The sequence below is a fragment of the Dipodomys ordii genome, unplaced genomic scaffold, assembly GCF_000151885.1.
Source record: "Dipodomys ordii isolate 6190 unplaced genomic scaffold, Dord_2.0 Scaffold177, whole genome shotgun sequence".
Taxonomy (NCBI): Eukaryota; Metazoa; Chordata; class Mammalia; order Rodentia; family Heteromyidae; genus Dipodomys; species Dipodomys ordii.
In genome coordinates, this window is record NW_012267393.1 from 1,141,890 (window position 1) to 1,156,158 (window position 14,269).

The 14,269-nt window shown below is 52.0% G+C and overlaps 1 protein-coding gene across 2 annotated transcripts in view; it reads right to left on the bottom strand.

Annotated features, from left to right (window-relative positions):
* The window catches only part of Tnip1 (TNFAIP3 interacting protein 1), a 42,109-nt gene extending 28,794 nt beyond the window's left edge, over positions 1-13,315 (bottom strand). For both annotated transcript variants that reach the window (XM_013033811.1, XM_013033812.1), the window contains exons 1-4: positions 13,070-13,315; positions 2,995-3,166; positions 1,882-2,016; positions 103-188 (exon numbers count right to left, since the gene is read on the bottom strand). In XM_013033811.1, coding sequence (XP_012889265.1) covers positions 103-188; positions 1,882-2,016; positions 2,995-3,130 — 357 coding nt within the window. In that variant the 5' untranslated portion in view covers positions 3,131-3,166; positions 13,070-13,315. The remainder of the gene's footprint in view (positions 1-102; positions 189-1,881; positions 2,017-2,994; positions 3,167-13,069) is intronic.
* Positions 13,316-14,269: the final 954 nt, after the last annotated feature.

Consider the following 14,269-nt stretch of genomic DNA (forward strand, 5'->3'; position numbering starts at 1 on the left):
TGTACAGTCTTGATTCCAACCCTCTTTCTTCTGGTCCTTGTATCAGCCAGCAGGAACTGGAAGGTCAGGCAACCTCCAGCCACGACTCCAAATGCAACTTACACTGGATGGAGGTTTGGGCACAGGTACTGGCGGCTCTCTGGAACATACCGAGGCAGCAACAGGTGCTGGCACATTTGTATCCTTCCCTGGAAAATCAAGACAGCACAGTTGTAGACATTGGGAAAGGAGAAGCCTAGAGAGGGGTCCCCAAGAACAGTGCTTGACAGAAGAGTTCTTAGAGTTCTCCACTTTAGTTGGAGAAATAGAGGCAGACTCTCCAGGCCCAGGTAGCCTAGGAAAACTGGCCATGGAATGACTGAGATAAGACCTTGAATATAGAGACCCCCTTTCCCTCAACTCACTGGGACAAACCAAAAGCACCCCCCATTCCCTGCTACTCCACACCATGATAAAGACAGTGATCTACAAGTAACAAAGGGTTTTATAAACATATTCCTGGCCATTTTCATGACCATCCCATCTCTGCCCCCTGCCTTTTTTATTGCCTGTCCTGGGGCTTGAACTCTGAGCCTGTGCACGGTCCTTGAACCCCAAAGCTCAAGGATAGTGCTCTACCACTTGTACCACAGCTCCACTTCTGGCTTGTGTTAATTGGTTAATTGGAGATAAGAGTTTTACAAACTTTCCTGCCCAGGTGGGCTTCAAAGATCCTCAGATCTCCGCTTCCTAAATATCTAGGATTGCAGGAGTCAGCCACCGGCACCCAGCCTTTATACATTTTTTAAATTTTTGTGTACTGATACTGGGGTTTGAACTCATGGACTGGCGCTGTCCCTTAGCTTTTTTTACTCACAGCTGGAGGTTTACAACTCAAGCCACAGCTCCACTTTCAGCTGTTTGGTGGTTAATTGGAGAGAAGAGTTTCACAGACTTTTCTGCCTGGGCTGGCTTCAAATTTTGATCTTCAGACTTCAGCGTCCTGACAGCTAGGATTGCAGGTGTGAGACGCTGGTGCCTGGCTCTACAGGAAGTTGAGGCTTTACAAGGTCACCGACTTACCCACAATCACAGAGCCAGCAATTACAAAACCAGGACTCTCACTCAGTTCTACTTCCCCAGTCTGCTGGGGCCCTGGCTGCCAAGAACTCCCTAGTGTGGCTCAGTGCCTCACTCTGGCTAGCCCTGGCATCAATCACGGGCTCAGGATGGACGTCAGGATCAGGACATGCTGAATGGGCATGGCAGGCGGAGATTGGAAATGGCCACTGGCTGCAGCTATATCACCATTTTCCAACCTTGGTCTATTATTCAGCAAATGTCGCAACCAGCCAAAGGGCAGGCTATCACCCAGGCCAGGGAGGGGCCAGCAGGTGGCGCTGAGTAGACTTTGCCCTGGACTTGGCACATGCTGGACTGAAGTAAGGCAGGGCTTCAGCACCTGGTCATTGCCCTCCTTTCTCTTAACCTACACTGAAATAAACCAAAACTGGCTAATAATGAGCGCAGAGTCTTCTCTGCAACTCAGCTACGCTAACTCAGCCTGATAAGGGATGGCCACCTGGAGTGCTATGGTTGGCAAACAACTGCTACGTATCTGTCGAATATGCTGGTAAAGGTCCTGAGGCCACATCTTGGACTCAAGTCAACTGCTGTGATTGACTACTAATGTCTGCCAGGGCCTCAGGAGGCGCTGAGTCAACAGTCATCTTTAACAAGATTATTTTTGAAGTCCTTTCCAGATCTGACCTTGGGGAATGAAGAGGAACTGTGGCCTCAGGATAAATGCTGTGGTTTCACTGGATTAGGGAGTTAGGCAAGAGGAAGAAAGGTTCAGCAGTTTGGGGTACAGGAAGGCGGGGTGCCCACATGCTTCTGTACCTGTGAGCTCAGCCAAGTGGTCGAAGGAGTCCAAGGGGGAAGGAGGTGGCGTGTGTGGCTCACTGTCCTTGACCAGCAGTTCGGCCTTCTGCCGCAGCCTGGATGCTTCCATCTGAGACTCTTCCATGAGCTCCCCTAGAGGTTCAGGGGTGGAGAAGCAGACGATTTCTCAGCCCCGTGCACTGGCTTTCCCACCCTGCCCGGTGCCTGGATTTGGAGGCTCAAGTCCTGGACTGAACAACGTCCACTATGTTGTGGTCACACAGAACCAACCACTTTCTAACTCTTCACCGGAAATGGGCCAGAGAAAGGAAAAGGTACCAGCAAGCCAGGAAATAACGGGGAGGGGAGTGTGGAAAGTGGGGGGCGGGGGGGGAGAGACGACACTGTGGTAGCCTAGGGTGGCCACCACTAAGCCCCCGAGCCAGGGGCTGCTGCAGGAGGAGACCCTGGCTAGTACCAACCGCACCACCTTCCCTCCCATCTGCCGTCCCGGGCAGGGATGTGCCAAGAAGAGAGGTAGCATTTTAAAACTCATCCTCCAGGCTGAAAGCAGAGAAGGGAGCAAAGGAAGAGGTTTCGGATTGAAGAAGGTGGGAAATCCCTGAGGCCTGCATGGAGGAGGTGGCACCAGCCAGGCGCCTGGGACACGGCAGTGGTATGGAGGAATGTGGGGCTGCTCCAGGCAGTGGGGAACAGCTGAGCAGAAGCCAGAAGAGAGGCTGAGGGGGCTGCTGTACCTTGTTTCAAGCCAGCTCGGCTCCCTGGACCCCTCAGTGGACCATCCCTGCTGCCAACATGCAGCTGGCCCTCTGCCCCTCACACTCACAAAGACGAGACCCTTCTGGGTCCAGGTCTGTGAACTGGGCCTCCTAGTCCTTCCCCCCTGCTTCCCTCTATGACCCTCTATGACCCTCAGGGGTGGTGAGGAATCAGGGCCTGGGACCAATGTCCCAGTGCTCTGGAAGTGCATAAAGACACTCCTGTGGGCCTGGAGGGACAGAGAGGGTGGGATGGGCGGAGGCTGGCTGCGTTCTCTCCCGACGGGTGGAGGGACTGGGGTCTTGGGCTGCAAGGAGGGGGCTCACCGGCAGGGGGCACAGTCTGCTTTACCTAACATCTTTATCCCTTGTATTTTTTCCTTCAGCCGGGAATTCTCCTCCACTAGGCGCTCAAAAGCTGCGGACGCCTCTCCTGGAGGCACACTGCCCCCAGGGTCGTAGATCCGGTAGGGTCCTCTCCCTTCCATGAGGGTGACTCAGCCCCTGCCGTGGTGCCCACCTGGCTGTAAGGACGACAGCAGTGTATCAGCGGGCTGGCCTGGTCATTGGGGCGTCTTTTCTGGGGTACACTAAGCTTGCCAACACTCCAAAACGCAGTCCCCAGAATCCCCAATAGGACACATTACTTCAGGATGGTCTGGCCGTAGAACGGCCGAGCAGAACATCGCCTCCTTTGATCTGCATACTCTGCTTCTATTAATGCAACTGAAGGATGACACCCATTCCCTTTAGCAGCCTCGGGCACTGCTCATTTGTTTAAAATATGTCAATTGGCTGGGCGCTGGTGGCTCATGCCTATAATTGTAGTTACAAGGGAGGCTGAGATCTGAGGGTTCAAAGCCAGTTCAAGCAGGAAAGTTCATGAGACTTTATTTTTTATTTTTGGCCAGTCCTGAGACTTGAACTCAGGGCCTGGTCACTGTCCCTGAGCTTCTTTTGCTCAAGGCTAGCACTCTACCACTTAAGCCACAGTGCCACTTCTGGCTTTTTCTGCGTATGTGGTACTGAGGAGCCGAACCCAGGGCTTCATGCATGCTAGGCAAGCACTCTACCACTAAGCCACATTCCCAGCCCTTCCATGAAACTCTTATCTCCAAAATCACCAGAAAAATGGAAGTGTAGCTGTCAACGGAAGTGGTGGGCTTTAAGTCCATGTCCTGTGTAATGTTAGCAAAAGCAAACAAGCCTGGCATTAAGGCACCGTGGGATTGTGGGGAGTCCCTCTTCTACTCTAAGAGGGGAAGCGAGAGTCTTAAACAGTGATCCTCAACGTAAAGAAGAAAAACCCTGACTCATATTTAATATTGTCACCCTCCTCCTTTATCTCAGATGTGAATAGTCTGTCCCTTCCAGTTCTAAGAAGCTGAAGAATCCATCCAACGACTCTCTGCACAGTGACACTGTCTTAATCTGTTTGATTTCATCTGCCCCCCACCCCATGTGTGTGCATGCATGCGTGCATGTGCGCACGCACGCGCACACCCCACACACACACACACTTGAAGTTACTCTACATCATTTCTGAACCATAGTTTTATAACTTGGTCGAGAAACTGTTTGTTGGTTCATTCCTTCACTCCTTGATTCATCTGTTCAATAATGAGTGAGCTTCCCTGGAGTGAGCTGGGGGATTATCAGCAAACAAAACAGACAAGATCCTCTGTGAAGATTATGTCCTAGGAGCAGAGGCGATGGGGGTGTTGGGAACACAGTAAGTACTCCAGGTGACAAAACCCAAGCAAGCAAGGAGGAGACAGGAACCGGAAGAAGCGTCAGGAAGAAGGTTCTAAGCAAAGGCTGAGCCAGCCTCTGAGCAAGGGCTCCCGGGTATCCTTCCCCAGGGGGTGCCCTCAGAATCTAGCACTCAGGAGTCCCGAATTCCCCTCCCAAGGAAAAAGCTGCTTCCACAATGCTTCTTCCACCGCCCTTCAAACCCACTGCGGCCACAGAAAGCAGACTCGGATGCAGCATTAATAAGAACTATTCCCCGCTTCACCAATCAGGGGCTGACCAGGTGCTCACTGAATGCTCTATGTGATTCTGTTGTTCGGCCTACGCATGGTTGATGCCATCTCTGAGCTACACAGGAGACAGCGGACGCTCATTAACAGCTGGATATAAAGCCAGCTCAGCCTGCCAGAGGACTGAGGCTTTAACCCTGCTCTAACTCACCTGGCTCCAGAGCGCCCTCAACAGGACAGGCCAGAACAGCAGAGGGAGTTCAAGAAGACTGGCAGGAAAGCTCCGGGCAATGGAGAAACTTTCGGCTGGTTTCCTGCAGCCTAAGAGGTTGCAAGGGGTTCACCCAGATCACCCACGGCATGGAACAGACTAGAAAGTAGACAAGCCCCACGTACTCTCCTGCAACAGAGACCCATGCCCTGCCAGGTCCCACGAGGCAAAGGACAGTGGCCCGCATACAGACACAGTCACGCCTGCTAGGGGTGACTTGTTTTTAACCTGAAAGGTCAAGGTGACACAGTACTGTGATAAGGAATCTGTGTGGGTGGTGCTCTTGGTGTGACAAAGAGCTAGACACTCAGATTGACTGGTGGCCCAAGTGTCCTCCTTGCCCACCCCCATGCCTGCCACTAGGCCTGATAGGCCTGATCGGAGCCAGCATGGGCCCACGTGGCTGACACATTCCTGGACAGGAGTCTATGTTAGGTGTCTCTGTGCTCCTGTCACTGCTGGGACGGTGGGCCATCCCTGGGACCTGGGACTGAGGGCTGGCAAGGGGACTGGGGCTGCCTTAAGGGACAAGTAGCAGCAGGTGTCCTGGTTCCCATCCACCATTCTGCAGGTGCCCTACACAGGTCCACAATTGACCCTGCTTGGTGACAGGGCTCATTTTCTTCCCCAGGGCTGGCTCATTTGGGAGATGAGAAGTTCTGGGAGAGCAGAGCCCGGCTCGACACACCTGTGTACAGGGGCATCTTCTGAGAGGTCCATTGTGCAAGCTCCATGCCTCCGATTCACGGCAGGGGGACTGCAAGGCCCCGCCCGTTCCGAGAGGCCACACACCTGAGAGCATTGATCAGAGGCATGCACACACACGTAGCATAAACATTTTTTCCAAGTACTGTTTTCCCATCTGATGGCACAATAGCCTTGAACAAAAGCAGCTCAGGCCGAGTTCGAGCCCCAGGACCCGCACCAAAATCAATCAATCAATCAATCCTTGCTAAAACTTAAAAAAAAAAAGAGACAGCATAGAAAGCATTCAGGGGGTAGTTGCTTCCCTGAGAGCTAAGACTGATGGCTTCCTCAGCCCATGGCCAGTCTTGCCCCCTCCTGACATGCGGGAGGAGAGGGGGGAAGAGGGGGAGAACGGAGGGGCAGCTGAGCCTGACCACTCTTGTCCTTCCCCCTCCTTGCCTCTTGGGGAGTCACCCACTGCCCCCCCCCCGCCTCCACAAAGCAGGCCAAAGGCACCTGCCAAACACCTGTGCTAGAATTCAGCCTGGACCCTGCAGGTACCTGGTTAAGTTGAGAGGGACTGTGACACCTGGTGGAAGTCACCATGTGTGGCCACAGGGCAGCAGCACTGTGCATGCATTTTCCTCTCGCCACCCAGAGACAAAACTCACTATTCTAAGCCGGGCACTGGTGGCTCACACCTGTAATCCTAGCTACTCAGGAGGCTGAGATCCAAGGATCTCAGTTCAAAGCCAGCCCCGGCAGGAAAGTCTGTGAGACTCTTATCTCCAATAAACCATCAGAAAATTGGAAGTGGTGCTGTGGCTCAAGTGGTAGAGCGCTCACCATGAGCTGAATCGCTGAGGGACAGCGCCCAGGCCCAGAGTTCAAGCTCCACAACTGACAAAAAAAAAAAGATGCTGCTCTTCCCCATGCAGCGCAGGGAGATCAAGAACCTCCAGTGGTGCCTTGTAGCTGCCTGGCCCTGGCTCCAGCTCCACCCCCACAGGGCCTGGCTCCCCTCCCCAGCCTCCCCACTAGCTCACCACTCCTAACCCATGCAACCACAATCCTCCAGAGGTCAGCCTATGGTGGCAAGTGCCAGCCATAGTCCAGCTGTGTTACAGGCTTGCTAATTGACACTAATTGGGAGATGGTGGAACCTGAGAGGTAGAACCAGGCAGGTGGTCCTTAGGCACGCCCTCAAAGGGAATTGTGGGGGCAGGCTCCTCCCCCTCCCCTTTTCTCTTTTCTCTTTGCTTCCTCACTGATGAGGTGAGCTTGTGGCTGGGCCACGTGCTTCGGCCATGCTGTGCTGCCCTGTTACAGGCCCAAAGCAATAGGGACAATTGGTCTCTGACTGTCCAAAACCAAGAGCCAAAGTAAACCTCATAATCACCTCCAGTAATCCGTGACAGTGACAGCCAGCTAACACCACACCTTCCCTCCATGCTGTTAATGTTCCGTATGTCCACCAGACTGGCTGAGGACAAAGGGGCTGCTGTAGAAAATTGTGTTGGAGGGAGCTTCTCTTACCTAATGGGCCAGAACTTGCTGAGTCGGCAAGTCTACTCTATCACAGCATTGGCACTGGACTAATCATATACTGAATACTATACAGCCATCAAAAACGATGGGAAAGCCTGTGATGACACAGAAAAACACCCACAAAACAACTGTCAAAGTACAAGTATATATGTGCAATAAGACATTTGTGTGTTTGTGTATGCATGTGTATGTATACGTGCAATGAGTACTAGCGTGCCAGGGTTTGAATTCTGGGTATCTCGTTCTACCTAGGCTTTTTTGCTCACAGCTGGCACCTCTTTCTCTATTCATATCCATATGTGAGTGTGAATGTGTGTGTGTGTGAGAGAGAGAGAGGGAGAAAGAAAGAGAGAGAGATAACAAGAGAGAATCATTGTTCTGGCACCTACTAAGGCTGGAGGACCTTGGGAAGGGGGAAGAGTCCCCTTATTAGAAACAAGGACCAGGGCTGAGAATGTGGCAGAGTGCTTGCCTAGCATCCTCAGTCCCACATAAACAAAAAAAGCCAGAAGTGGTGCTATGCTCAAATGGTAGAGTGCTAGCCTTGACTTTGAGCAGAAGCAGCTCAGGGAGAGTGCCCAGGCCTTGAGTTCAAGCCTCAGGAGTGGCAAAAACAAAGACCAGGCTACAGGGGCCTGATAAGAAACAGAGGAGGAAGGACTCCAGGCCAGTGCTCCCAGCCTAGGCGTTGGGCACAGGAGTACCACCTGGGCCCTGGGCCCGGTCTTGAGATGACCACAGCAGGCACAATAACAGGAAACTAGAGACAACCACCCTACGCTGCAACAACCACCCAGGTGTGCAACTCACACCTGGCTCAACACCTGCTCTGCTGGCTGAGTTCAAAGGTCAGGGCCTGACTCATGACCACACAATCCTAAGGAAGCTAACCCTCACCAGTACAGCACTGACCTCTGCCTAGTGCTCTTCTGTTACTAAAATTGCTGAGAACTCCCCGTGCAACCCCGTCCGCTGTCTCCTCCAGCCTTCCTCCCCTCAGCCCCTGCACTGAGGCGGCGAACCTCCCAGCAGCTAGGAGCTCACTGAATGCAGGAGGGAACACTGGCCTCAGTCACAAGCTGTGGGAACAAAACACACTGAGCCCCATCTGGAAACAACAAGAATTGGAGGTCTCAAGTCTCCTCTTGTCTCTCCGTTCCCAACATGCCTCAGCTGACTTACCTAATCCCTCAATTTCGCTCTAAGAAATACGCTATAAATCAAATATGGTATTGAGGCCTGGGAAGAGACTCAGATAAAAGCCAAAGATGCAGTTCTAACAACAAAGGGCAGGAAACTGCAACAAAAACTGTAGAGCTGGAGGAGTGGCTCAAGTAGCAGAGCACCTGCCTAGCAAGTGCAAGGTGGGGAGCTGTTTAAACCCCAGTACTGAAAAGAAATACATACTTACTAGCATAAATTCCTACCAGGAAATGCTATATAATAGTGACTATGAGTGAACCAGAGCTACAACTCACAGCTATAATAGCAAGCAAAACAAACAAACAAAAACAGGTTGTGACAGAACACAGTGTAATGGTATTTGAGCTTGATTTTAAAACAATACCATATGTATATTATTTACAGATGCACACTTTCATCATAAAACTGTACATACAGAAGAAGAATAAATCCTAAATTCAAGCTGGGCATCAGCAATTCATGCCTATGACTCTATTCAAGAAAATGACATCTGAGGATCTCCATTCAAAGCGAGCCAAGGCAGGAAAAATCTGGGAGACTCTTCTCTCTCCGATTAACTACCAAAAAAGCCAGACGTGGAGCTATACAGTGCATGTGGTAGAGTGCCAGCCTTCAGCAAAAAAGCTAAAAGGACAGTACCCAAGCCCTGAGTTCAAGTATCAGTGTTGGTGTGCATGTGCACACACAGATGCCAATATTAAACCCAGCGTACTAGTTTCTCTGGGGCTGGCAGGGTAGTTGGGATGCAACTCCAGGTGTTCTCTCTAGGTGCAGGGGAGTGGTGCTCATGCATCTGTGAGTCGCCTCTCTCTAGACAAGAAAGTATTGGTATTGTCTATGAGCCAGTTCAGCATCAGGCTGCAGCCACACTTGTAGAAGCAGAAGTGGCGTGTGGAGGGACCAGGACTCACAGGCACCCCTCTGCCACCCAGAACTGCCAGCTGGGGCTCTGAGCAGGACTCCCACAGTACCCCCTCTACACACACCTGCCTAGGCCAGGCTTGACCTGCCCGCAGGTGCTGCGGGACACGGGGCTCCTGCCTTTCAGAGGAAACTGGCTCAGGACCAGGTCCTCAGAGCAGACGTGCTCAGCTCTGCAGGGATGAATGGCCTCAAGACAAGCAGTCATTCATTCCAGTCAGAGTGATCATCCAGGCAGGTCACGGGGAGAACAAGGGGAAACTTCCCAAAGTGGCCACAGGGACTACCAGGGTTAGTGGGGGGCTGGAATGTAGCGGCCCCTACCCCAATCCCTTCCCTGTCACTCTCCTTAGACTGAAGCCTGCCCTAGGCCCATGTTCAGGGACACTGGGGGGAGGGGGACGAGAGGAGGGGAGGGTTGGCACCAGAAAGGTATGGCCCAGTGAGAAAAGAGGGGGACCTGCTGAAGCCCAGGGGACACCAATGCAGGCTAGGTTTGTGAACCAGCTGCTCTAGCTGTTTCCCTAGCGGAAGTCAGGCAGTTTCAGGTCCGTTTTCTCTTTTTTTGTTTGTGTGTGAGAGACTCAGACTCAAACTCAGCACCTGATGCTTTGCTCATTGGCTAACGCTCTACCAACCGAGCCACGCCTCCAGCCCCAGGCCTGGTTTCTCTTAGGGCCTTTACTGACTCAGCGGATGGTCAGCAAAGACCCTCTAATCCAACAGAGCCTTACTCCAAATCTTCTACCTTGACCTCTATGTCTCATAAGAGATTGGGGTGGGCTGGGAAGGTGGCTCAGTGATAGAGTGTATGCCTTGCAAGCATGAGGCCCTGGGTTCGATTCCTCAGTACCACAAAATCAGAAAAAGCCGGAAGTGGCGCTGTCCAGTGGTAGAGCGCTAGCCTTGAGCTGAAGAGCTGAGGGACAGCGCCCAGACCCAGAGTTCAGGCCCCATGACTGGCAAAAAAAAAAAAAAAAAAAGAGATCGGGGTCTTCACCATATTTCTAGGGAATATCCACAATGTCATCTCCTTTTAGATCCCTTCCTCACTACCTGGTACCCCTTGGAGTATTTCATATTCTAAACACTTGCCACCAGTTAGTCTTGATGCTTCCCAGTAGAGCTCATAGTCCAGTGGTCCTCATCGGACCGCCTATCGGTGGAGGGCAGAGCCAGGTTCAGCACCCATGCTCCTGAACATGGCCCAGGGGGGGCCTGAGAACCAGCAAGACGTGCTTGTAACTCTCCAAGGGTGATGTCTCGCGAGATCAGGTTCTGGTTCTCATCCACACCTTGCGCACTAGTCCAGTTTTATCTCTTCTACTGCTGTGCTGGACACACTCAGCAGAGCCACACCCATCCTGTTCCCCAGTGTCTGAGTACACTTGGGAAGACTAAAATGATCCTTGCCTTCTCCACTATTGTTCTAGGAAAAGAGAAGCCAGTGGCTCACGCCTGTCATCCTCACAACTCAGAAGGCTGAGATCCGAGGGTCGCAGTTCAAAGCCAGCCTGGACAGAAAGTCCGTAAGACTCATATCTCCAATAAATCACTCAGAAAAAGCCAGAAGTGGAGCCATGGCTCAAGTGGTAGAGCACTAGCTTTGAGCACAAAGGGGCTCAGGGACAGTGCCCAGGCTCTGAGTTCAAGCCCCAGGACTGGCAAAAAAGAAACCACAAACAAAATCTATGCTAGCCACCAAGTTCTGTGCATGTACTTTCTCATTTGCAAATATATTCTCACAACATGATGAACGCACGCAAAAAAAGTAAAATAGCAATGTGATAGAAAGTGAGAGGGGGGGCCTATTTTGCATAAGGAGGTCAGGGAAGGCCCCTCTGGTGAGGTGACATTTGAAGTGAGATGAGGAAAAACCAGCCTCGGGAAGAGCTATGGAAGGTATTCAGCAGAGAAGGCAAGACAAAGGCTTCAGCATGAGAACTAAGCTGGGCACACTGGCAGGAAAAAGCAGGCTGGCCAAGAGGCTAAATCACAGCTCCTGCAGGAGGAAGAGTGGCCAGTAGGAGGAGGCAGATAAGCAACCTCCCACAATGCTTTGTACCTTAATCAGGTCGACTTGACCCAACAAGGACATCCGGGCCCCCAGGCACAGCAGTACTGGGGGTAAGGGGGGGATGAGTCAGACCCCACCGTTTCCTGGGGCCCAAAGAAGCTGCTAGTGTGGGCATCCAGAAGCAGGCATCAACACTCAGCCACACTGTGTACACACACAGGACACCCATGGATGGGGGACAACATGGTCACCTACATATGTAGAACAAAGATTCTCCCATGTGTAGCTTCCAGGGGGAGCAATTATCAAATGCTTCCATGAAGAGTCAGTCCTGGGCTGTGAATGTGGCTCAGTGGTAGAGTGCTTGCCAAGCATGCATGAAGTCCTGGGTTCGATTCCTCAGTATCACATAAACAGAAAAAGCCCGAAGTGGCGCTGTGGCTCAAGTGGAAGAGTGCTAGCCTTGAGCAAAAGCAGCTCAGGAAGAGTGCGCAGGCCCTGAGTTCAAGTCCCAGGACTGGCCAAAAAAAAAAAAAAAGTAAGGGACAATGCTAAGGCCCTGAATTCAAATCCATAACACACACACACACACACACACACACACACACACAATTACTGGCACCTAGTAAAGCATTCACAAAGTATAATATTTTCATTATCAGTTTACTGACTCATGTTCTGTGGCAACAGGATATTAATACAGTATCACTGATTGCTGTGAAGTTTGAACTAACAATAAACATTCCACCAATATCCATAGCTAAGGATTAAAAAAAAATTGAGAGTCTAACCACGCACCAGATGCTGAAATCCCCTCGAAGTACATCCCCCATTGTCTGGAAAATGAGTAAGAGCTGATTAAATCCCATTTTGATGCGGTGGTGACATAAAAATGATGCATTAGGAATCTCCACATTTCCCTGCACTGTCATTCTGCAAAGGGGTGGGGATGGAGGCTCTTACCTCATCCGCAAAAGTCCCTCCCTCCCTAACCCAAAGTTTCTCAGTCACACAAAATTCCCACCCACTCCTGTACACACTCAATGAATGTATAAAGTGATTCTTTCCACATATGATCAGACACACAAATGTCCTACAGTCAAAATAGCCCAAAGTCAAAACTCCAGCCCCACAAAATACTCCTAGAAACTCACTGAATCTACCCTGCATGTGTAACAAATGTCTCCAAAGGAGAAACACACACACACACACACACATGAACAGAAACAAAGGGGGGGAAGCTGTAGTTCACAACCTGTCTTGCTTTGTAGAATGGCAACTTCTTTGTACAACTACTTACAGATAATAATTAAAAAAAAAGAAAGAAAGAAAAAGCCTGACTTTACAACTTACTACACTGAACCCAATCTCCAAGTGGTTCCGGATTTTCTCAACCGTAAAATGGGCATAAAAATCATGCTGGTGTTTAGGATCTCTCTGTGTCTCTGTCTGTCTGTCTGTCTCTCTCTCTATATATATATATATAAAGAGTTTAACACACGCTTTATATCAACATTTGATCTCATCAAATCGCCCCCAAAAGTTATTGCCCTTTTTTTCTCATCACGATTACAGAGCTGTACGCGCTCACTATTTACCTAACTACCGTGCTCAGCGGGCTATCAGTAGTGGCGCCCGCAGGCGCCCCCCCCCTCGCCCCGCAGTGCGCACGCGCGGCCCCTCGGCGGCAGGCCCGGCCTCCCCGCGCAGGCCCGGCCCCAACCACCACCGAGTCGCTCCGGGAGCGAGCTCGGGGTGGCAGGCGTCCCGCGGCCTAAGCCGTCTTCCCCAGCCTTACCTCTACTCCAGGCCGGGGTGGCCGAGGCCTTTGAAGTACCCCACTCCCGGTTTCCCTTCCGCCCCTTCACTCTCCCGCTACGGCTTACTTGAGGACGAGAACTTGTCTATGTGTGTGAGGTGGGGAAATGGGGGGGATAAGCGTCAGCACCCCGCTCGCCGCGTCCAGGGACGCCGAGCTTCGTAAGGTCCCCCGCGGTTGCTCCGAGTCTCCTCAGAAGCCGGACCTGGACCGGGACAGGGGGAGGGGACGCGGCCCAAGATGAGGAAGTGCGGAGGGAGGGGGAAGGGGGAGGAAGGAGAGGCCCCACCCCTGGGAAAACCCCGCTTTGACTGACAGCACGCTCCTCCAATCGCGCCGCGCGCTGCCGGGGTGGGGGCGGAGCGGAGCCAAGTAAACAGCGTCCGGCCGGGTTCTGGCGGCGCTGGGTCGCTGCGGAGCCCTGTCTCCTCCCCCTCCACACACACACACACACACACCTACCCGCGGGTGGGCGAGGTCCTCGATGGCGGGCTTCCCCGCAGACTGCGTCCTCCCCGCGCCGCCCTCCCCGCGTCCGCGAAGCCTCTCGCCCCACCGCCCCGCGCCGGAAGCCCTGGACGCAGGCCCGGACCACCTAGAAAGCGGGGAATTTCAGAGACCACCCAACCCCATCCTTTTGGGAGAGGTTGGGGAGGAGGGGGGGAAGCACCCCAAAATGCACGTCAGCATTTGGAGCCAGAGGCTTCAAAGTTCCCTGCAGGGTCCTTCTAAACCCAGTTAGGCTAAAGCACCCATTTAAAAAATAGGATTATTAATTATTATTGCTAACCTTTTTTGGGGGGTGGGGTATTGCAAGTGCTGTACCACTTGAGCCACAGCACCACTTCTGGTTTTTTTTTGGGGGGGAGGGGGTTGGTGGTTAATTGGAGATAAGAGTCTCAGGGACTTTCTTGCCCAGGCTGGCTTTGAACCGTGGTCCTATGATCTAACCTCCTGAGTAGCTAGGATGACAGGGGTGAGCCACCAGTGCTGGGCACTATTAACATTTTTTGCACACTTAACTACTACAGACACTTTACAATAATCACCGTAGCGAGGAGGTTATATTTCACTCACCTCTTTTTTTTTCTTAATATAATGTACAAGGCATAGAGAGAATAGAAGACCTCAAGAGGTTGAAACAAGATCCAAAAAGAAAGAAGATCCAAAACCAGGTGG